The 23,953-nt window shown below is 37.5% G+C and overlaps 2 protein-coding genes across 2 annotated transcripts; both read left to right on the top strand.

The window, feature by feature from the left end:
- Positions 1-12,611: 12,611 nt before the first annotated feature.
- Positions 12,612-18,727, top strand: LOC121978346. Its single transcript, XM_042530706.1, has 4 exons — positions 12,612-12,806; positions 15,868-16,047; positions 16,957-17,060; positions 18,300-18,727. The coding sequence occupies exons 1-4, from the start codon at positions 12,612-12,614 to the stop codon at positions 18,385-18,387; spliced, it is 567 nt and encodes a 188-aa protein (XP_042386640.1). The 3' UTR covers positions 18,388-18,727.
- Positions 18,728-20,996: 2,269 nt separating this feature from the next.
- Positions 20,997-23,469, top strand: LOC121975320 (probable alkaline/neutral invertase D). Its single transcript, XM_042526897.1, has 5 exons — positions 20,997-21,136; positions 21,311-21,743; positions 21,923-22,354; positions 22,421-22,979; positions 23,061-23,469. The coding sequence occupies exons 2-5, from the start codon at positions 21,321-21,323 to the stop codon at positions 23,354-23,356; spliced, it is 1,710 nt and encodes a 569-aa protein (XP_042382831.1). The 5' UTR covers positions 20,997-21,136; positions 21,311-21,320; the 3' UTR covers positions 23,357-23,469.
- The last annotated feature ends 484 nt before the right edge of the window (positions 23,470-23,953 follow it).

The following is a 23,953-nucleotide window of genomic DNA, read 5'->3' as shown; positions in this document are numbered from 1 at the left end:
GGCGATCGGTTGGCGTCGCTGCGCTGGATCGTGCAGGAAAAAGTCTCGGCCGGCGGCAAAAACCTAGGGCATGCGGAAGGAGTGGCCGGAGAAGGTAGCGGTAGTGTGTGGAGAAGAGAAGAAAAGGAGAGGAGAAATCACAGCTTTATGCTCGGGGAAGGAGAAAGGAAACCGACGAGTGCGGTTAGGGCTCGGGTTCGGCAGGGGAAGAAGAAAGGCGCGGGCACGCGGGGGAAGGAAAGGATCGGAGGAAAAAGAAAAGAAAAATAAAGAAAAAGAAATAGAGAAGGAAAAAGAATTTAGAAATTAAACATTTCCTCACTAAAATGGGGTAGCCTAAACAGGCTTTCCCGGACCCCATTTTTTATCCCCGCAAACTCATCCATATGAGCTCCGAAAAATTCCCGAAAAATTTCCAAAAATTCCGGAAAATTCCCTTATTAATATTCGCCTATTTTCGGTATTTTACATTCTCCCCCACTAATAAAAATTTGGTCCCCAAATTTCGTTATCTACCATCAGCAAGTACTAACAACAGATATAGAGTATAAATGCTGAACGGTAAATAAATCACATACCTCAAGTGAAAAGATGGGGATATCGAGCTCGGATCGTATCCTCGAGCTCTCAAGTAGCCTCCTCGTCTGAATGATGCTGTCATCCGACTTTAACTAGCCGAATAGTCTTGTTCCGCAACTGACGCTCTTTCCGGTTGAGAATCCATACCGGAATCCCCTCATAAGTGATGTCGAGCTGAACAGAACTGAGATATCTGTCAGCGCATGTGTCGGGTCGGGTATGGATCTCCTCAACATAGACACGTAGAACACATCGTACACACCTACCAAGGACGGTGGTAGTGCTAGCCAGTCAGCTACCGCTCCAATCCTCTCCAAGATCCGGAAAGGTCCAATGTATCGCGGAGCTGGCTTACCTCTGATGCCAATCTCTTTACTCCTTTCGTGGGTGAAGCTCACAGAAATACATGGTCGCCAACAGAGATCTCTAAGAGTCTCCGACTCCGGTCAGCATAACTCTTTCGGCAGTCCTGTGCCTTTGACACTCTCCGTCTAATAGCATGGACCAACTCTGCCTCACGCTGAGCTCTACGAGGTTCCAACAACTGGGCCTCCCCAACCTCATACCAGAGGGTGGGTGTCCGATAAGGTCTACCATACAACGCTTCAAACGGTACCATCTGGATAGCTAATTGCAAACCGTTGTTGTAGACGAATTCTATCAAGGGCAAATGGTCCTCCCAACTGCCCCTAAAATCCAATACACATGACCTCAACAAGTCCTCTAGAGTCTAAATAGTCCGCTCTAGTATCCATCTGTCTGCGGATGGAAGTTGTACTGAAACAGAGTTGCGTGCCCAAGACCTGCGGTAGACTCTATCAAAAACGAGACGTGAACCAGGGGTCTCTACCCGAAATAATAGTCAATGGGACACCACGTGATCTGATGATCTCCCGGCAAAACAGATCTACCAATCGATCCAGGAAATCAGTCTTCCGGATCGCTAACGAGTGCGCAGATTGGGTTAATCAATCAACGATTACCCAAATCGTGTCATGACCTCATCATGTTCTAGGCAGACTCACCACACAGTCCATGGTAATATGTTCCCATTTCCACTCAGGAATAGAAATCCGCTAAAATAATCCGGCAGGTATCTGGTGCTCAGCCCTCACCTGCTGACAGACAAGATATCTATCTACAATATCCACGATGTCTTTCTTCATACTGTTCCACCAATAGAAACACCTCAAATCTCGATACATGCGGGTCTTGCCTGGATGGATCGCAAATCGAGAACGATGAGCCTCCTGAAATAGCTCCGACAAAACCGGGTAAGACTGAGGTACGCATAATCTGCCTCGGAAGTATATAATACCCTCCTCGTCTCGTGTGAACTCGGTTTTGCTGCCCGGAAGCTATCTGGCTGCCTATAAATTGCAAATGCTGATCAGCAGCCTATACCTCTCGGATCCTCGTCCTGATCGACGACTGAACAACCATGGTAACACGAATATCTTTCTCTGTCCATTCTTACTCCTCAAGGTCTAACTCGAAGAAACCCTGAACCAAGTCTGTACTGAAACTCGGTGGCAAGCTAAAGTCCCTCTAGACTTCCTGCTAAGTGCATCGGCAACCACATTAGCTCTCCCTGGGTGATCGCTAATGGTACAATCAAAATCCTTCAGGAACTCCATCCATCTCCTCTGTCGGAGATTAGGTTCCTTCTAACTAAAACAAATATTTGAGACTCTTATGGTCAGTGAGAATCTCAAATGTAACGCCATATAAATAATATCGCCAAATCTTCATGGCAAAAATAATGGCGACTTGCCCAGATCATGAACTGGGTAGTTCTTCTCATGCTCCTTCAACTATCGAAAAGCATATGAGAATACTCTACCGTGCTGCATCTGAATAGCACCCATACCCTATAGAGACGTGTTGGTATAGAGGACAAATCCATCCTCTCCAGAAGGTAAAAACCAAAAATCGGAACCGACACTAGTCTCCGCTTCAGCTCCTAGAATCTGGTCTTGCAATCCTCAGTCCAAGTGAACTTCACGCCTTTCCCGGTCCGGCGTGTAAACAGCATAGCAATCCGTGAGAAATCCTCAACGTATCTCCGGAAATATCGAGCCAAACAAAGGAAATTGCGAGCCTCTTATATCGACTCCGTCTACTCCCAACGGTAACAACCTCGATCTCCTGTGGAACCACGGTATACTCCTACTGGTGACCGCGTGTCCCAATCATCATCACATAAGACAATCCAAATAAGCACTACTGATCATCACATATAGATGTTCTCGTCGAAACATCTCTAGATCTAAGCAAAGTGGTGTGCGTGACTCACCGCGGATCCGAAATAGATCACAACATCGTCAACAAAGACAATGGAAACCGATCCAAACATCCTCGAACTACCAGAATCATCGAGTCCCTGAAAACATCTAAGGCACTGTAAGCCTATATGGCAAAAACCAAGACACATGACATCTGTATCACAGACATCCCTATCCATAAGATCTCTGATAATAAATCGGAAATCTAATCACCAACAACATATAATCACCAAAGAATAGAACCTCCAGTGTGAGAGCAATGCTCTATCATACGAAATACCACATATGTGGGAGCAACGCTCTACCACAAGAAATCCTCCATATGTGGGAGCAACGCTCCACCACAAATAATCCAAAATATGTATCCACAATAAATATGGGAGAAATGCTCCGCTACAAACAATCCGCAATATGTAGGAGCAACGCTCCACTACAAAACAATCCCTAAATATGTGAGAATCCAGAATAGGTGGAAACTACGCTCTACCACAAACAATCCATAACATGTGGGAGCTACGCTCTGCCACAAACAATACATAAGTGCCCAAAGCACCTAACTATCTAGCTAGAGACTGCACAAGATCCCTCTACCACAGATCACTGTGGGTAGCCTAGGGTATAACCACCCAGTAAGCAAATCAAATCCATAGTCAACTCTATCATCCTTCTAGTGGGTCGGTCACCCACTAATAGGAGAATTAGTTGACAGGGTAATACAACCAATGTCATAATATAGACATTTAACATTCTACATTCCACATATATAGACTCATCATGATGATACCAACCATACACCTAACACACGTGCACACACAACATAGGTATGATCAACATAATCCTCTAATTAGTGCACACCAAAAATACTCACATCATAGGTATAAATCAACGTGATACCTCCAACAATGTATACCGAACCCGTGTGCATATATCATCGTAGGTAAAATCAACAATACCCCTCAAACAATACTCACATGACAAATATACACATATGCCAAGAGTATAATCAACATATACTTCCAATGAGGCATACTAAAACCCAGGTGCATTCACAAATCACACATAATCAACAAGATACCTCAGATACCACACCAAACACATAAGTACATATCACAACACCGATGTAGTCGACAAAATACTTCCAACATAACATTCACACTCATGTGCACATACCAAGACACAGATTTAAATCGATAAGAAACCTCCAATATGTCAATCAGGCACGTACAACTAACTAAATAGCTATAATCCACAAGGAACCTACAATAACCATATCTAGATGGGAATACCCACACTATTTACAAATGAACTATCCATCATAGAACTCCTTCAACTCATAACAAACATATGTACACTTCATATATATGCATAATCAGCATATTTAATCCAATCTACCACACAAACCCTATACCATCTTCTAAGTTATCCAATTAGGTACATACAGTCTAAAATTACAGTACCCATGAAATAGGATATATCGATCATCTATCAACTGACCAAATCATCAATAGTATATGGCTAATTCAATCCTTTCCCACGTCAGTATAAGCTAGATACTCGATGTGCTCAAGATATCCAACTAAGCACAACAACTCAAGATTCAAACATCTAGAAGTAAAGTAAGTCAATCCCCTACTGTTCGGGTCAACAAAACTAATCGGTCATCTACTAACCAATCAAGAATAAATAAAGCCTCTACAAACATCTAAGGTAAATCGATCACGACTACCCAAGTCAACAAACATCAATCTATCTTCTACTGACCGATCTAACAAGAATAAATCAATTATCTACGGATAAAATTAACTAAGATAACATGTTATACTACTGGCTAGGTCAACATAATGATATAGATTCTATCCACTACCCAGCTAATAAAAGCAAAGGCTGGTATGTACCTCAATCTGCTAACCAACTAGTAATAACAGAAGCTAAATACTACTGGTGTATGATAAAATAAATCACCAGAAACTGAAACACTTAATCTCTATCAAGGTTAACCATCATCAGGGTTTTACCTAATACATAAAATATATGTTATCTCAACTAGACAGGTACTAGTAAAGAGTGCAAATACACGTCATAAACCATAATAGTGAACAGGGCATAACTAACCAAAAAGGTAGGATAACATATACCAACATACCTCCTATAGCTTGGAGATGTCCTGCTGCCGCCAGGTCCCGAAAAGTCACATCGAGAAAATCAAAACACGAAATCCGAAATACAGGGAAAATAAGACTCGTAAGTCGATCTCTGATACCAAATAAATTGGTATCAGATAAATCTCGAAAATCCAAAACACATAGCAAGTATCGTATACCTGCTCTGATACCACTAAATTGTCACGCCCCGGAGGAGTCCCTGTCCGAAGAAATTTCGACAGCACCTCCCCTGTACGGCGGACAATATGAAACTTTCTACATACACAATATACATCAGCCACAGGCGGCTGGAATATATACACACAACCACGCAGTTATATATATATATATCATCAGCCCACTCGGCTGGAACAAAACCAAAACACGGAAAATGACAGAAACCAAATACAAACCAAAACACAAAGACTGCTAGCCGGCTAGGCTTACACAACAAACAACAAAACACCACTACGGAAACAAAATCGAAACACAAGCTAAGTACACAAATACATATACCACGATAAACATAAACAAAATGCGAAGACTGGTCTTCTAATGTGATGTGGGGACCGGCAGTCAGGATACTCCAAGCGACTCCATAAATAACCTGCTACCTGAAAAAGTTAGTGTCCACGGTGGTGAGTTCAACAACTCAGCGAATACCTAGTTGACATGTATAGTAAACTATAACAAATAATAACAACTATGGAGTACAGTCTCCTGAGCAAAAGAAGGTAATGCATAATAGAAAAGGCTAAATAGTACTGTACTCACCAGGGCCACCTATCAGAATAATCAGGTCGTCAGATCGGAAGTGTCATAAATCCTGTATGCATGTCAAACATATGCATCCATCCAAATGCAGCATATAAGTGCAGCAAACACAAGCAGTAAATGTATAAATGTGTATGATGCCAATGATGCGTCCTGGTCACCCCTGACGCCAGTCAGTCATCTCACACACAATAGTGAGGCTGAGTGGATAGAGCTGTGACAACCTTGCACTCTGTCGTCACTACTCCTGATGAGTGACCGAGTGGACGGGATGCTGTCGGAGTACTCCTGTCCTGTGACCCCAAATCATAAATGGGGGAGCTCAATGCTCTCATCTCCCGGTACACGATGACTGGGAGGTATCTCGCTGAGTCACCTGACCAACGGAGCCAAACAGAGTCCACCGTCTGCCGGCTACTACGCTGCTACACTAAATGCCAGCGGAGCCAAACAGAGCGGAACTGTCTGCCGGCTACCACGCTGAGTCCTCAGACCAACGGAGCCAAACCGCAGAAGCGCCACACACCTGTCTGATATACCACTAACCCATGAGTGGTGGTGTGTGCAGTACATGTAACTGGCGAGGTGCTCAACCATAGTGGAGCCGACAATCGCACAGCATGCAATCATGATGCATGACACTAAGCATGGCAATAAACTGATCAACATAACCATATCCATATACATAAAATGAGTATCATAATATCGATGGTCAAATACAAAGATCTAAAGTACACAGGTCAGATAGGATATCAAAAACCTAAGTCCTGAACATAACAAGCATGGTATGTCACTACCTCACTGAGCATATATATAATCATATGGATACTAGCATAAAATGCATAACAGGTGAACAAACAAGCATGTAACGAGTATCCGGTAGTGACGTACCGAAATAAGGACGAACATAATTATTACTAAAGGCTATAACCTACTAGACATATCAACAAGACATATCAAAAAAGATAAGTCAAGGTACCCGCCTCCGATAAGAAGATCGTATCCGATCCAATCCAATGTCGAGATGCTCGTCTCGCGTCGAAGTCCTATGTCACCAATATATATACATTTTTATTTAGCTAAAATTCAATAAATAGCTAAATAAAATCCCTACAACTAATTTAGGGTAAAACCCTAATCACATCATACATATAAACAACTAATTATACATTAATCATTTCATTACCCTACTTCTTACCTTAATCTCACAGCCCCTAATACTGATCCACCGCCAGGTAGGGTATTACCGGATAGTGTAGCTGCTGTTGGGAAACCAAGAAAACACCTCAGCTTGTGATCAAACAACCGGATACCCCACTAATCCACAACCACAAGGCACAACCTCATCTGCCGGAATCACCACACTCTTCCTCTTCAATTACAGGTGTTGATCCCAAAATCTAGCGATGTAAACGTCCAGCCCATAGTGTTGTGGTCGCTGAAATCAAACAACCCTTCTCCAAGATTACTGCTACCATCATCAACCAAAGAGAGAAAAGATGAATCAGCACTAGGGTTAGGCACCAAGTCAAAGAAAAATCAAGAGAAGGAGGTTTGGTCGAAGCTAGCTTACCCCCTGAGCCTTAAATGTCCACCCTCGCCGGCGATCGGTTGGTAGCCGCGGAACCAGGTCAGCGCTAGGACAGAGGAAATCGTGGTCGGTGAACAGGTGCTTTGGATCTAGGTCTTCCTCGTGGCCGGCGATCGGTTGGCGTCGCTGCGCTGGATCGTGCAGGAAAAAGTCTCGGCCGGCGGCAAAAACCTAGGGCATGCGGAAGGAGTGGCCGGAGAAGGTAGCGGTAGTGTGTGGAGAAGAGAAGAAAAGGAGAGGAGAAATCACAGCTTTATGCTCGGGGAAGGAGAAAGGAAACCGACGAGTGCGGTTAGGGCTCGGGTTCGGCAGGGGAAGAAGAAAGGCGCGGGCACGCGGGGGAAGGAAAGGATCGGAGGAAAAAGAAAAGAAAAATAAAGAAAAAGAAATAGAGAAGGAAAAAGAATTTAGAAATTAAACATTTCCTCACTAAAATGGGGTAGCCTAAACAGGCTTTCCCGGACCCCATTTTTTATCCCCGCAAACTCATCCATATGAGCTCCGAAAAATTCCCGAAAAATTTCCAAAAATTTCGGAAAATTCCCTTATTAATATTCGCCTATTTTCGGTATTTTACAGCCCGGACTAGTCCAGGTGCCCGGGGAGTGAAAATTCGTTGGAAAGAAGTCGTTGCGGACTGGATCGAGTCAACTATGCTCAAGCACCCGGATCGGGTCCAGGCACTCTGAGGTGTCACGTCAACCAATGGATAAATTTTGACCAGTGAACTATAAATAGAGTCATGGTACTCGAAGTGTAAGAATACACACTTGTACTTACATTTTCAAATTCTATTTTTGTCATTTTACGCTTTCAACGTTTGTAAAGAGGCTACTTTGCTTGCTTCGAAGGAGATCTTTTATTGGAGCTTTCTCTACCTTGGATTAGTAACCTTCCAATTGTAAACCAAATAAATCCTTGCTAAGATCGATAGCCAGAGAAATTCTAACGGTTTGTGTAGGATATTCACCCCCTCCCCCTCTAGCGGCCGACCTGGATCTACAATTAGTATTAAAGTCCAATCATTTCAGAAGGACTAATCACAGACTAAAGCAACAAGACTATGGTCGGATCGAGCATTCACTCACCGAAGTTCGAGGGGGATTTCGCCATATGGAAAAAGAAAATAGAAGAATGTTTAAAACTGATTTTGATATTTTACTAACTGTAAAATATCAAATATGGTTTTATATCATCTATAGATTAGCACGGAGTTGAAAAGGAAGAGAACTTGTGGAGCCTAAAGGCGCATACTGATTTTGTGGCCAACGATTAAGCAGAATTCATCTAATGAGTATTCTACCGTCGTAAAAAATTAACATAATCGGTACCTACAAATCAGCCAAAGAACTCTGGGAGAAGTTCATGGAGCTCCATGAAGGAACCTCAAAGGCTAAGCTAGCAAGACAAGATATGCTCCGGAACAAACTAACGAACCTTCAAATGGAAAAGGGAGAAACAGTAGCCCAACTACATACAAAGATCAAGGAGCTGATCATCATATTTACAAATCTCATAGAAATGGCAATGAACCGGGACTCATTAAGCTGTGCATTAAATGTTTTTCCGATAACACCCGAATAGACATCTATATTGGACTCTACATCTCCAAGGACCTCTAGTTAAGTAGTTTAGAAAGTTTGTTTTCTACTTTTAAATTACATGAATTAAGATGTGTAAGTCTAAATAAAGAGGAGAAATCAATCTAGAACCTAGCATTCAAAACTAAGAAGATCGAGCCAGAGTTAGAATCATTGCTCGACGAAAACAAAGAAGTCTACATGGTATGAAAGTTTTTAAAAAAATCTTTAAGTCTAATAATTTTGTTAAGAAATATGTCAACAAGATATTTCGTGGAAAGAGGAAAGTCAGATGCTACAGCTGCCAAAAAAAAGGGCACATCAAGGACAACTATCTGAAATTGAAAAGTAAGAAAAAAGACAAAGGGTCAAGACGTTCAAAACATAAGAACTTAAAAGCCACGTGGTACGAATCATCATCAGAGTCTGATATCAACGCATACGTCAGACTTATACTAATGATAAGTCACCAAGAAGAAGATGATGATGAAAGTTTGTCCGAGATGAGCATCGAGAGCATCGATGAAAGAGGAGCGTCAAATTATAAATCTGACATGGTAAGTGAGGTATGTAACCTCCCTTCTGATCAACTTTATGATGCAGTAAAATTATTATCTAGATCTTTATGAAAACTACGAACTAAGTACGTGAATTTAAAAAAGCGACATTGAATTAAAACTTAACGTAGCTAATGCATGCCCATTAGAACTTTCAAATGGAAAATTTAAAATAAAAAAAAACTATTGAAAAAGAATTATACATGCTCAAATTTGAACGTTGTCGCATATTCATATTTTATAGGACTTAATTGATATTTAAGAAATCATAGGGGTTAAATTGTAAAAGTGTATATAAATAATATTTCAAGAAAATTTCTAATAAATCAAGTAGGTAAAAATTTATTTTAGGTTAATAAATCATGCTTATCTTGTTAAATTAATTGTATATAATTGCTTAAATTTAATTTAGTTTACTTTTTACATTTTTAGTAAAATTAATTATTTCATAAATTTTTTGTTCTTATATTTTATTGAATTTTTTCTATAAAAATAAAGATATTATTTGCTAATAGAAAATTTTTAAAATTGTTTGATCGTTATATTATTTTTAAAATCTTTCTTTCTAAAAATAAATTTTAAGGATTAAAAATATTTCAAAAATTAAATTAAAAAAAAAAGATAAATTTTTCCATCATAATGAATTATGTTTTCTATTAGATTAAAATTTTTTGAATTTTTTGACACTTATATAATTTTTTATCAAAAAAATACAATTTTAATATTTAAAATCTTTCTGAGATTAATTTTAAAATTCCTAATATTTTGGTTAGAAACCATTATATTTTGAATGTTTAAAAAAATCAGTAGGATTTTTAAAATTCTAAATCTAATTTTAAGTATTTATATTAAAAAATAACTATTCTATTTAAAAATTATTTATTCTGGATAAAATAAAATTATTTTATTTGTGAAAATTTTTCTTATGGTTTAAATACTTATGTTTAATATTGACAAAAAATTTAGGATTTTTTTAAACTTAAAAATAATTTTTCAAATTATTTTTTAAAAAATAGAGAATTAATTGATAAAAATAGTTGTTTTGGAAAAATAATTCGGTAAAAAGACATGTTCTTAAATACTCTTTTTAAAACCCTTAGAAAATTTTTCCAATATTTCTCTAACTTTTTTCATAGTTTTTCTAATATTTTTTTTTTATGTGATCAAAAAGAGAAAAATTAGAGGGATTAAGTTAAGGGCAAGGTATAAAATTTCATAGGGGTTAAATTGTAAAAGTGTATATAAATAATATTCTAAGAAAATTTCTGAAAAATATAGAAATTTATTTTGGGTTAATAAATCATGCTTATCCTGTTGAATTAATTTTATATGATTGCTTAAATTTAATTTAGTTTAATTTTTTACATTGTTAGTAAAATTAATTATTTCATAAATTTTTTGTTCTTATTTTTTATTGATTTTTTTCTATGAAAAATAGAGATATTATTTGCTAACGAAATTTTTTTGAAATTGTTGGACTGTTATATTATTTTTTAAAATCTTTCTTTCTAAAAATGTATTTTAAATTTTAAAAATATTTCAAAAATTGAATTTAAAAAAAAAACTAAATTTTTCCATCATAATGAATTATGTTTTCTATTAGATTAAAAACTTTCAAGTTTTTTTGACACATATAATTTTTTAAGAATTTTTTATCAAAAAATATAATTTTAATATTTAAAATTTTTCTGAGATTAATTTTGAAAATTTTGATTTTTTGGCTGAAAGCTATTATATTTTGAATGTTTTAAAAAAATCAGCAGGATTTTTAAATTTTAAAACCTAATTTTAATTATTTATATTAAAAAATAACTATTTTCAGGATTTTTTACCAATTAATTTTAATTAAAAATTATTTATTCTGGATAAAATAAAATTATTTTATTTGTAAAATTTTTTCTTATAGTTCAAATACTTATGTTTAATATTGATAAAATTTTCAAGGATTTTTTAAACTTAAAAATTATTTTTAAAATTATTTTTATAAACATAGAGAATTAATCGGTAAAAATAGTTGTTTTGGAAAAATAATTCAGTAAAAAGACATGTTCTTAAATACTCTATTTAAAACCCTTATAAAATTTTTCCAATATTTTTCTAATTTTTTACATGTTTTTCCTAATATATATTTTTATATGATTAAAAGGAGAAAAATTAAATGGATTAAGTTAAGGGAGAGTCGGAGAGGTATAAAATTTCATATTTTTACTTGTATTTAATTTTTAAATTATTTAATTGTTTGTTTTATCCTAACTTAGCTTGAGTTAATGCACATCAAAAAGGGAGAGATTGTAAATATCCTAAGTTAATTTTGATGTGATCAACTAAATTAAGTTAGGTTCTACGATTTTGATTCCTTGTGTCTAATTGTGTAGGGACTTAGGAACACAAGAAGTTGAGCGGAAGACACAACAAGCTAGAAGGATGACACAAGAAGCGAGTCGATGAGTTCGGTGCATCTAAGAGATGAGGAGCTGTAGAAGAGTACACCGACGAATGAAAAAGACATGCATAGCTCTTCTGAGAGACAAGAAACTAGGGAGGAAAACTGTTCAAGAAGAAGGTCAGAGTTGGGGTCGAGTGAGCTCAACTCTGGATGATCAGAGTATCATCCAAGCTACCAGACAAGAAAACGATCAACTTCGGAGTTGACAGTGTCCATGCACCCAGATCAAGTCTAGGCGTCAACTGACTCCGGTACTCAGACCGGTTCAAGCGCCCGATAAGAGAATATTTGTTGCAAAGAATCCTTTGTGGAGTGGATCGAGCTAGAGAGCTCCGATTACACTCATTTTAGTTCCAGTGAATTTCTAAAATTACAAGGAGTTGAGATATGATGTCCATTATTTATTTCAACTTTTAATAGATATTAGTATATAAAGTCAAAAAATCATCAAAAAAGCTCACGTTGGGCCTGTTATGAAATCATATCAAGCCCTAAACGTGGACATGATATGAAATCATATCAGGCCCAACGTGGGTTATACATATTTTAGTTCTTATGAGATCGACTTTGACACACCTTAGTTTCTCACAAAACTCGCAGATTGCAGAAGAACTCCCCTTGTTCACAACCATAAGAATGGCTAAAAAAAAGTCGGACGATGCATCTCCTTAAGTATATGCACATTCAACCACCTACTGCAAAGGGCTATGAATGTATCATAAAGTTGATGAATAAGTGGACAAAAGGATTCATCTTTGGAGCATGTTATAGATTTCAGATCAACTCGCTTCAACTGACAGGATCTCAAGTTCAGCCCACCAAAGGGGAGAAAGTCTTGGAGAAGTTGCTTCAGGTGAAATTGAAATCACCTCCCGTAATATGGAAGTGACTTCCTTCATACTTGGCCTCTTGCTTGGATCAGGATTGATGCAATGTTGGATTACCTTACAAAGGATATCTAGGTCCCCGTCTTTGTGCAATTTCAAAGTGGATTGAATCAAAGAACTAGCAGTGCCATTGCCACTAAGGTACTCTACAACCTATTATTACAGAAAAGTTGACACCTTAGACAACAGTGCATATCTAACCATCCAAAATGATGAGATTTTCACTAAAACTTCTGAAAAGGCTAAAGAAATGATGAGAAAAAAATATCAAAAAGAAGAACAAAGATACAAGATACAAGATACAAGATACAAGATACAAGATACAGTTAGTGCGGTCTCAACTCACCACATTAAAAAGTTGGGTATGTTCTTCAGAATATGGAACCTTTCCAGAAATTACTTCCAATACCAGTAGTCCACGATAGGCCTGATATGATTTCATATCAGGCCCAACATGAGCCTGATATCATTTCATATCAGGCCCAACATGAGCCTGATAGCATTCCATATCAAGCCTACGTTGGGTCTTATATGAGTCCATATCAGGCCCAACGTGGATTTTTTTTACCAATTCTTTGATTTTACATGTTAATATCTATAAAAAGTTAAAATAAATAATAGACACCATATTTGAACTCCTTGCAATTTTAGAAATCCATAGAAACTGAAATAGGTGCAATCGGAGCTCTTTAGGTCGATAGTGGGTTTCGGTCAAAATCCACTGATAAACCTAGAGAGCTCCGATCGCACCCATTTCAGTTTCTATGGATTTCTAAAATTGCAAGGAGTTCAAATATGGTGTCCATTATTTATTTTGGCTTTTCATAGATGTTAACATGTAAAATCAAAGAATCGGTAAAAAAGCCCACGTTGAGCCTGATATGGACTCATATCAGGCCCACATTGGGCCTAATATGGAATGATATCAAGCCGACGTTGGACCTGATATGATTCCATATCAGGCCCAACCTGAGGTTTTTTGTCGATTCTTTGATTTTGCATGTTAACATCTATGAAAAGTCAAAATAAATAATGGGCATCATATTTGAATTCCTTGCAATTTTAGAAATCTATAGAAACTGAAATGGGTGCGATCGGAGCTCTCTAGGTCCATCAGTGGGTTTTGACCGAAACCCACTTATCGACCTAGAGAGCTCCGATTATACTCATTTTAGTTCCAGTGGATTTCTAAAATTACAAGGAGTTCAGATATGCTATTCATTTTTTTTTTGCTTCTTCAAATGTATTAAAATATTATTAAAAAAATTGACTAATGTTATTTATATGTTCTGTCGATACAAAAAAGATAAGAGAGAGAAATATAGTGAACAAAAGAAAAATGGTAGAAAAAGTCATAGGGGTGAGCATTCGGTCAAAATCAAACCGAATAGCCCGAAAATCGAATAAATCGAATTTCTTTTCAACCAACCGAACCGACCGAATTTCCCTATGAAACTGAACCGACCGAATCGATAAGATATCCGTTAATTCGATTTTCGACCGAATTGACCGAATTAACCGAATTTTAAATCCCTATTCGGTTTTACCTTAAAAAAAAATTATTTAATTAATTATATTTTAAAATAAAAATTAATTAAAATAATATTTTTATTCGGTTTAACCGAATTACAAAATTCAAAACCGAAACCGAACCGAATTAATCGAAAACCGAATCAAATTTTCAAAAAAAAACCGAAAACCGAAAACCAAATTTCTAAATTCGGTTGGTTCGGTTCGGTTAATTCGGTTAATTCAGTTTTTTCGAATTTTTGCTCACCCCTAAAAAGTCAAATTGTTAGATGGGTAAAATAGGAAATGTACTTAAAAAAGTGTATTCTTTGGTAAATACCAAAGTAGCGTACGTCTTTTGATAAATTTAGATCTCTACATGCGCCCTTTGGTAAATTGCCGGTCTAAATTTAATAAAGTAAGTTATTTACCCTAAATTTTAGATATAGTGATAGGGAAATTGATGTGGATGCTCTTAGACACAAGGGTTAAAAACACAACAGGACCTAACTTGACTTGGTTGATCACATCAAAACTACCACGGGGTACTTACATCGGCTTCTTGTCCCTTGGATATGTCGCGCGTGTCATTCTCGTCCACCGGTGTACTCTTCCATAGCTTCTCGTTTCTCGGATACATAAAGCCCGTAGACTCGCTTCCCGTGTCATCCTTCTCGTCTACTACGTCTTCCGCTCGACTTTTGTATTTCTAAACTCAAACACAACAGGACCTAACTTGACTTAGTTGACCAAATCAAAACCAACCCGGAGTACTTACAGAGGCTTTGATTAATAAATAAATTTTTCTTCAAATCAATTTCTCCATCCTTTAACTCTCTTATTTTTCTAAAATGTGAGCTTCTTCATTCGCTCTGATTTCTTCAGCTCTGAATACTCAGTACGATGAAGATAAAGTTTGGTGCTAGCTGTTAGATAAATCAACAAATCAATTTTCTGATTGGATTAAAGTTTACGGCCTGTTTGGAATGATATGGAATTTAATTTCTTTTAGAATTGGAATTGAATTCCATGCTTTAGAATGATTTTTTAGCTAAGAATTGATATGGAATTCAATTCCAATTCCATCAAACAAGGCAAAAGTAAATCACACATCTTTATGTGTGATTTAGATAGGGAATTCAATTCTCCATATTATGTCCATTGTGCCCTCATTCTCTCTTCTTTGTAAGAAAAGAAAAGAAAAAAGAGAGAAGGATAAAATGGTAAAATATAAGAATTCCATAACTTAAGTTACAATTCATTCCAAACATGAGAATTGAATTCAATTCCTTATGGAATTCAATTCATAATGGAATTCAATTCAATTCCATGACTTAAGTTATTTCCAAACAGGGTGTTAAAGTTTATAAAACTTAAGCTCAATGCAAAGGGTTACATTTCAATTTTATTTTTTGAAATTAAATTTTAAATTTAGAAGTTCAAATAAAAAAAAAATTATAAAAATTCTAAGCTATTTTTACAATGCTTAGATAATTCCACTTATTAATCGATGTCTAGAAACGTCAAATCTCATCTAGGCGTCAAGACCACCTAAACTACGTCTTGGCCGATTTTTATATACTGTGGCCATCCCACTCGACGACAAGAAATTTGACCGTACGATCTCCGCTTTGGACCACATCCTCGTCGATTTCTACACCCTCTCGGTGTGGCCACCGCAGGCGGCTTGCTCCCGAGGTATGCGTCCCTACCAAAGTTCATCTTTTTCTTGCTTTTTTTTTCCCTTCTACTATTTTTGCGTTTGACCGAGCAGTGGATCTGATGGAAGGGAGTTACTTTTATTTTATTCTTTTTTGCAAGTGTAATTCGAACCGGGGATGAAGCCCCTAATTTCATATTAGGGGCGAAAGATTGTGTTTACGTTGAGGGACGAAGCCCCATTCGATATTCTGTTATGCTTGGATTCAATCAATAACCTACCAAATAGTTTCTAGAGTCACATTGTTGTGATTTGCCGATCTTTTGCTATGAACATCCCTCAATCATTTTAGATATAAAAACCTTGATTAGAGTTTGCTAACAGAATCTGTAATGATATATAGGTTTTCTGGATGATTATGGCTTGCATAAAAATGAAAATTTCTCTTCTTTTCGTTGACTACTATACCTTGGCGATGCAAGTACGTGATTTGGTGTCTTGTAATGACAATTTGTCCATAGTGGCCAAATCAGGAAGGAATTCAGGAGGGAAATCATTTTAAGCAAATGATTCTTAAAGTATTAGGTTTATGCATGCCATGAAGCAAGTACATATATAGCTTAATCAACCTTCACATAGTTTGGGTTTAGTATTTAGCTAGATCATTATTTTGACAATTTACATCTTTCCATTTTAGTGCTATAATCTCATTCAATCATCATACTAAGTTCCTCATTAAATACTTCACCATAAAATCCAAAATGCAGTAGAATCTCAGTAGCTTTATGCTTGGAAGGCTTCTTTTTGTCCATATGTGGACACTTGCCTTGAAGGCTCGAGATCAGAATCCAATTTAAGATATTAAATTACTATCCTAGAACTCAACTCAAAGCATTTGCTGTTATGATTTCCATGTGTATAACATTGTCATTTTGTCTATTTTGCAGTTGGATGCAGCTGCTCCATTTCTGGCTCAGTTTAATGAACCAATACTGATTGCTAAGATAAATGCTGACAAATACAGAAAGTTCCCTTCCAAATACGAAATAGAGTATGTGTTCTTTTCACTCTGAGTTCCTTGAAGATCAATACTATCACTACTACATGAATCCTACCTCACACAAGAATAAAGATAGTAAATTTGTAAAAATATCATTATGACACAGGTTGAAAAAGTCACAGATATGGTTAAGGAATCTTAATTCCTAACTGAAATGTGAACTATTTGTCATGATCTGGAGAATTTCTATATGAGGGATGAACTGAAATGTGCATCCTATATAGTGATAAATGCTGAATTTTATTCATATATAATTGAGAGCGTATGCTGAGAAAATGTAAATGGACTTGTACTATCAATGGGGAGATTTTGTTGATTCATTTGAATTCAGTACAAGATCGAGACTGTCCGAACTTCTGGTCTAGGATGGAAATGAGGAATACAACATAGTAAGTACATACTTGCATTCAGCAATGTAAAGCCCATTTTTCAATTACTAATTCATTGTATCATTTTGTTACCCATTACTATCATTCAAATTTCTTTGTTAAATTTTTTGACTATTTAATTGTCAGTAGCTGAATCATCATTCATCTTTATCTCTTGTCCCAATTACATTATCCCGCAGAAGCTGGTTTAATCTGGCTTGTTTTCTTATCCTTTGCTCAAATATTAGTGTAAGGGCAAATTCACAAACCATTTAATAAGTCTTTATCAGTAACCAAGTTGCTGCATGGCAGTATTCTACAAAAGTTTCACCCTTTAAGTAAGCCCGCTAAATACATTAAATTCGAGTATAAATTTTTACTAGTATGCGTAAACTCTTCCAATAAAAAGGTTTCTCAAGCTGATATATTTTATATATTAGAGAATAAGATCCTCTATCTTGACAGTTATGACAATGATGCTCCAATATTTAACAGTTTATTCCTAGACATTGACACTATTTGTGTCTATTAGTGAGATACTGAGACAATATGCAATGTTTATTTCAGTAGTGATGGACTCATTCAGTATCTTGCACAAGACACTTTATATTGCTAGCATATGTTTACTTGCTTTATGCATCTTCCGTCGTTAGCATATAATCGCACCGGTGGACTTTACGCTGACATGTTCTAAGCATCCCCCTTTTAAGTATCAACATGTCTGAAATATATATGACCTTGTTGTCGAAAAAAATTTATCGATTGCCTTTGCTACTAAGATTTGCCTGTGTTCTTTACAACATCTTAAGTCAGTTTTCATATTTCATGTTTATTCTGATGTTTGGTTTTTTTTATATGGAAGGTTGTTGTCTCAGAAACTCTGGATGACGATGATCGAGGTTCACAGTTTAGTCGATTCTTTGAAGGATATAGAGAAGGGAAAACGATGAAAGGAAGATCGTCGGCCCTTTGGCTTCATTAACTCAATGATAAGCATTAGGACCATCTACCTTATTGTATTCAATCGTTGATGTAGTTCTAGTGTTCATTCGAAGCTTTAGAATGAAGGGGCTGCTTGTTTGGGGGGTTTGGAATGAGAATGGAATGAAATTTGGTGCTTGGTTTGGGGAAATAATGGTGGGACTCACGGATTCATTCCTCTAAATATAGGAATGGACTATTACTGAGTAATATGGGGATACGGGAATCATTCCCATTTCATAAATATTTGTAATCATTCCTATTCTCATTCCCTTACCCGAACCAAATGCCCCCTTAGTGTGAGGATACCCGCCGACGATATCGTGCAGCACCAGGTGACATGTAAGACTTCCACTAACTTATGGTATAACTTGTGCTCTAGATTTATCCGATTAAATTAATTAGGAGAAATATCATCTGCCTTTAAAATTAGTTGGGTAAAACCACATAAGATTATGAACAAAAAACACACATATTTTCAATCATCAGACTTATTTAATAAAGAGGGCAGCCGTTGATTTGCTCTCCATTATTAATACGGGAAATAAATAAATTTACTGAAAAATCCATAAATTAATCAGTAGATGGTTTCTTATTTTTTTTTTTAAGAAAACGTTATAGTGCTTCAAATAAAATGGTGGGAAAAAAACTAGGAAGAAAAATTAAAAATAGCAATTAACCTTGCTCATTAATTTGAATTTAAAGCAAGGTGAGTTATTCAATTCCATAAATTCTTTGTTATTAAAGGAGAGCGAAGAAAAAGATGCAGTCCTTAAATAAACAGATTGACATTCTTTGTCCCTCCTTTCTTCCTCATAAGAATTAATTAATTCCAAACACACACAAAAAATATATATATCGAGGTCACTTATATTTAAAACAATCAAACTAATCTTCTTTTAGTCTTGTCATTTGTGGGATTAATAGGGTGTCTGACTCCTATCTCCTACTGGATGTGTGAGGTTTACAGAAATGATTCGAATATCCGAATATTTGTGAGAGTCTCAGATGGAGTTTATATCCCGCACATTTTATGTCGCATATTTTATGAGCACCTAAAATAATTTTTTATTTTTTATTTTACTGAATACTATCAATAAACTCCTAAATTATAAAAGTATACTTATAAATGGTTTAACCACCGGCTTAAAAAACTAAATAAAAAAAATGGAAAAAAGAAAAAACTGGGCGAGGATAACTTAATTATATATATAAGAAAGTGGACTTGGTAAGTAATTGTTCATTTCGTGCACTTGTCGTTGCATGTTACACGTTATGTTTACTTGGATGGAAGTCAAAATCGGATGCCTTTGTTGAACAATCTGCACCTCTCTCTCTCTCTGTATTTATTCGGTCAAACTTGAAGGAAATATATCAATTCTTTCCAACTTTAAGATGAAATGGGAAGGAAACATCATGATCTTGGTGGGATTGGCTTCTTGCAGTGCCATTCTATATGCTTTTTTAGTTTTCATTTAATTTTGAAAAAAAAAATCCATTTTCTTTTTGTTTTTTGTTATGTATATTTGAGTAGCTAAATTGATAGATGGTTGAGCTAGATAAGTTAAGTAGATTATTCGAAAGTCAATTGGGTAGTTGGCCTTGGTCAATTTATTAAATATGTCTTTCATTTAAAAGTTTAATATCGATTGCCACATTTTTAGGTTGTTGCCAACGTGGACTTTGATGTTGGCCAACTTTAGATATTGACTGTTGACAAAGTTCATGTCCACACTTTGTGAGTCTTTCTTTATTCTTCTTTTCGTTTTCTTTTATTCCTGTTATCTATTTTGGATAAAGTCAAAAGTAGGGAAAGAGCCATCTCTTATTTTTATAGTGAAAAGGAAAACTCATTTTTTCAAAAAAAAAAAAGTATTTTATTCTACTTTTATTTTAAAAATAATTTTATCCTAATTATTATTATAATGTAGAAAAAAAGTATTTTAATCTAATCAAAATTATTATATAAAAATATTCTTTATCAATTTTATTAAAATTATATAAATTTAATCTAAATTATTATAACATTTTTTTACATGTAAATTGTATATATCAAGATAATAAAAATAAGGGTCGTATTTAAAAACTGTCAAAAAAATATTTCAATAACGATAAACACGAACCTTTCCTTATTGACAATGATCTGAAATCGAAAATAATAAAAGCTTTTCCATCACTTTCAATTGCCAGTATTTATTAGTAGTGGATAAATGAGAATAGCGTTTACAAATGATACTTTATTATAATCTTTATAATAATTGACATTTCAACTAATCTTACGAAAATCAATCGATCTTAATTTTGTAATTTCCAATTAATTATCCACTTGATCAATAAGGCAAAAGAGACAGGATCCCAATCCGGATCGGATTCGGTGGGCCCGGAAACCCTTTAAGTGCGCCCCGAACCACGCAAAGTCGACAATTACCCAGGAAATCGCGATTTATTAGCACTAATCTGGGGGAAGGGAAACCGGGAGTAGCCAGCGAGTCAATAGAAGTCAACGCAGGGTCATCCCGACCGCTGGCCTTTTACCGGCTATGGCCCGTCGCATTTAGAACAGCCAAATTGGAAGAACCGGCTCCATTCCCTCCTTTTTTTCTCTTCCACTTTTCTACCTTCTCTATAAATTGCTCCCTCTTCTCTTTGATCCCCTTCTTTCCTCTCTGTTTTATCGATTCTTCTTCGTCCCCTCTTGCCTTGCTCTGCATCTTCTAGGTTTGTTTCTTCTCTTTCTTCTCGCGGATTTGTTTTCCTCGGCGTTTTTTTTGTGCGATTGTAAGATTTGGGCTGTCTTGATGAAGAAATTTGATTCTTTTTTTTTTCGGTTTTCTTGTGAAAATTTGTGATTTTTTCTATGGATATGGAGGTTAATGCGTCGGATCGATGCAGATCGTCGCGGATGCCTCCCTCGCGAATGGTGGAAGTAGTGGAGAACGGGCGGCGCGACGCGATGGGACTGCGCAAGGTTGACTCGCGCGCCTCGATCACGGAGGCAGACGACCTCGACCTGGCGCGGCTTCCCGATCGGCCGCGGATCAAGATCGAGCGGAAGAGGTCGTTCGACGAGCGCTCGCTCAGCGAGCACTTGGCCGGGGGGAGTCTCCGGCAGGTCGACAGCGTCGAGAGCATTTTCTCCCTCGGAGGCCTGAGATCTGTTCTGGACTCGCCGTCCTCGTTGGGGCACCACTCGTTCGAGCCGCACCCGATGTTCGCGGAGGCCTGGGACGCGCTCCGGAAGTCCATCGTGCTCTTCCGCAGCCAGCCGGTGGGCACCATCGCCGCTCTGGATCACACATCGGAAGAGGTCCTCAATTATGATCAGGTAACAGACTATTGCTAGGGTTTCCATATCACGATGGATAAGGGCAGATCAAACCTATCCTTTTTCGATTCCTAAATCGCCAGACTTCACCTCTTCCATTCTGAAAATTTGTTTGTTTTTTGATCGCTTGATTTGGGGATCCAAATCAAAATCAATCTCCTTTCCCCTCTCAAACGCAGGTTTTCGTCCGTGATTTTGTGCCAAGTGCCATGGCTTTCCTGATGAACGGAGAGAACGACATAGTGAAAAATTTCCTCCTGAAGACTCTCCACCTCCAAGGGTGGGAGAAGAGGATCGATCGATTCAAGCTCGGGGAAGGTGTGATGCCTGCGAGCTTCAAAGTTCGCCACGATCCTATAAGGAAAAACGACAATTTGACCGCAGATTTCGGCGAGAGCGCAATCGGAAGGGTTGCGCCTGTGGACTCCGGTTTCTGGTGGATCATTCTTCTCCGGGCGTACACAAAAGCCACAGGCGACATGACTCTGGCAGAATCACCGGAGTGCCAGAGAGGGATGAGGCTCATACTAGCCTTGTGTTTGTCCGAAGGCTTCGAAACATTCCCGACCTTGCTCTGCGCCGATGGATGCTCAATGATCGATCGGAGAATGGTAGGTCAAACCTTTGATTCTGCTTCACTTTACTGCCGCGCTCTATTGACAAAACCGATCTCGCAGGGAGTTTATGGCTATCCTATCGAAATCCAAGCCCTGTTCTTCATGTCATTGAGATGTGCTCTATCGATGCTCAAACAAGACTCCGAAGGGAAGGAATTCATAGAGAGAATCGTGAAACGCCTGCACGCCCTGAGCTACCACATGCGGAACTATTTCTGGCTTGATTTCCAGCAGCTCAACGTCATTTACAGATACAAAACAGAGGAGTACTCTCACACGGCGGTGAACAAGTTCAACGTCATTCCGGACTCCATCCCCGATTGGATCTTCGACTTCATGCCGAACCGCGGTGGGTACTTCATCGGGAATGTGAGCCCCGCGAGAATGGACTTCAGATGGTTTGCGCTCGGCAACTGCATTGCGATTCTGTCTTCGCTCGCGACTCCGGAGCAATCGGCGGCGATCATGGACCTTCTGGAAGAAAGATGGGAGGAGCTCGTCGGCGAGATGCCGCTGAAGATTGCGTACCCTGCTTTGGAGGGTCACGAATGGCGGATTGTGACAGGGTGCGACCCTAAAAACACCAGATGGAGCTACCACAATGGAGGAAGTTGGCCAGGTGAGTGACCTTCCCTCTCATCGACTTGCAGATTTGAGCTTCGATGCGTTTCTCATGGCAGTTTGCTGATGTTCGTCGCAGTGCTCCTCTGGCTCTTCACTGCCGCATGCATCAAAACCGGCCGTCCCCAAATTGCCCAACGAGCGATCGATCTCGCAGAAAGCAGGCTGTCCAAGGACGGCTGGCCCGAGTACTACGACGGCAAGACAGGCCGATACGTCGGCAAACAAGCGAGGAAGTTCCAGACATGGTCCATCGCGGGCTACTTGGTAGCGAAAATGATGCTCGAAGACCCTTCGCATCTCGGCATGATCTCTTTGGAGGAGGACAGGGCCATGAAGCCTCCTGTGAAGAGATCTGCTTCATGGACGATCTGAAAGCCAGGAACTTGGAAGGAGAAGATCAATCCCTTTACACTATTCTTTTTTCTTCTACGCCGATTTGTTCTCTATCTTTTCTTCTTTCTGCAATTGCAAAAGCATATGTATGATATTGTCATCGCAGATAGTCTCGGTGTCATCGTAGCAAGATTTTTAAGTATCGCACTTAAAATGACGTAATTTTCAAAAGGCATATTTAATTTTAAGATTTCTCGAAAGAAAAGCGGTAAATGGTTAGAACCTGACAAGTTCAAATTAATTTTTTAGTAATTTTGAGGGTAGTCTCTATATTAATGATTCATTGTATCTTCTAAGAGACATTTATTGATTAAATCCTATAAGAATACATAATTAATTTAATCTGAATTCTTATATTTTTATTTTTTATTATAAAGATTTCCAACTAGATTTATAATTAAGTTCTCAAGAAAAAAAGGTGAGAATAATTAATAATTAATTTTCTAACTGGTCAGATTCTGTCCATGTAGATACACACATTTGGGACAATGTAAAATGACTAGAATCTGGCAAACTAAAATAGACTTTTTAGAATTTTTTAGGATCATTATTAAACGTATGCTAGTAATATCATAT

Source organism: Zingiber officinale, chromosome 4B (genome assembly GCF_018446385.1).
Source record: "Zingiber officinale cultivar Zhangliang chromosome 4B, Zo_v1.1, whole genome shotgun sequence".
Taxonomy (NCBI): Eukaryota; Viridiplantae; Streptophyta; class Magnoliopsida; order Zingiberales; family Zingiberaceae; genus Zingiber; species Zingiber officinale.
The sequence above is the reverse complement of the archived record's forward strand: the minus strand, read 5'-3'. Positions and strand labels throughout refer to the sequence as shown.

Coding starts and splice junctions, on each gene's coding strand:
- LOC121978346 (XM_042530706.1), top strand. CDS start 12,612: ATGCATCTCCTTAAGTATATGCACATTCAACCACCTACTGCAAAGGGC. Junction 16,048..16,956: donor GCAGGCGGCTTGCTCCCGAG/GTATGCGTCCCT, acceptor TCTATTTTGCAG/TTGGATGCAGCTGCTCCATT. Junction 17,061..18,299: donor CCTTCCAAATACGAAATAGA/GTATGTGTTCTT, acceptor TTTATATGGAAG/GTTGTTGTCTCAGAAACTCT.
- LOC121975320 (XM_042526897.1), top strand. CDS start 21,321: ATGCCTCCCTCGCGAATGGTGGAAGTAGTGGAGAACGGGCGGCGCGAC. Junction 21,744..21,922: donor AGGTCCTCAATTATGATCAG/GTAACAGACTAT, acceptor TCTCAAACGCAG/GTTTTCGTCCGTGATTTTGT. Junction 22,980..23,060: donor CAATGGAGGAAGTTGGCCAG/GTGAGTGACCTT, acceptor TGTTCGTCGCAG/TGCTCCTCTGGCTCTTCACT.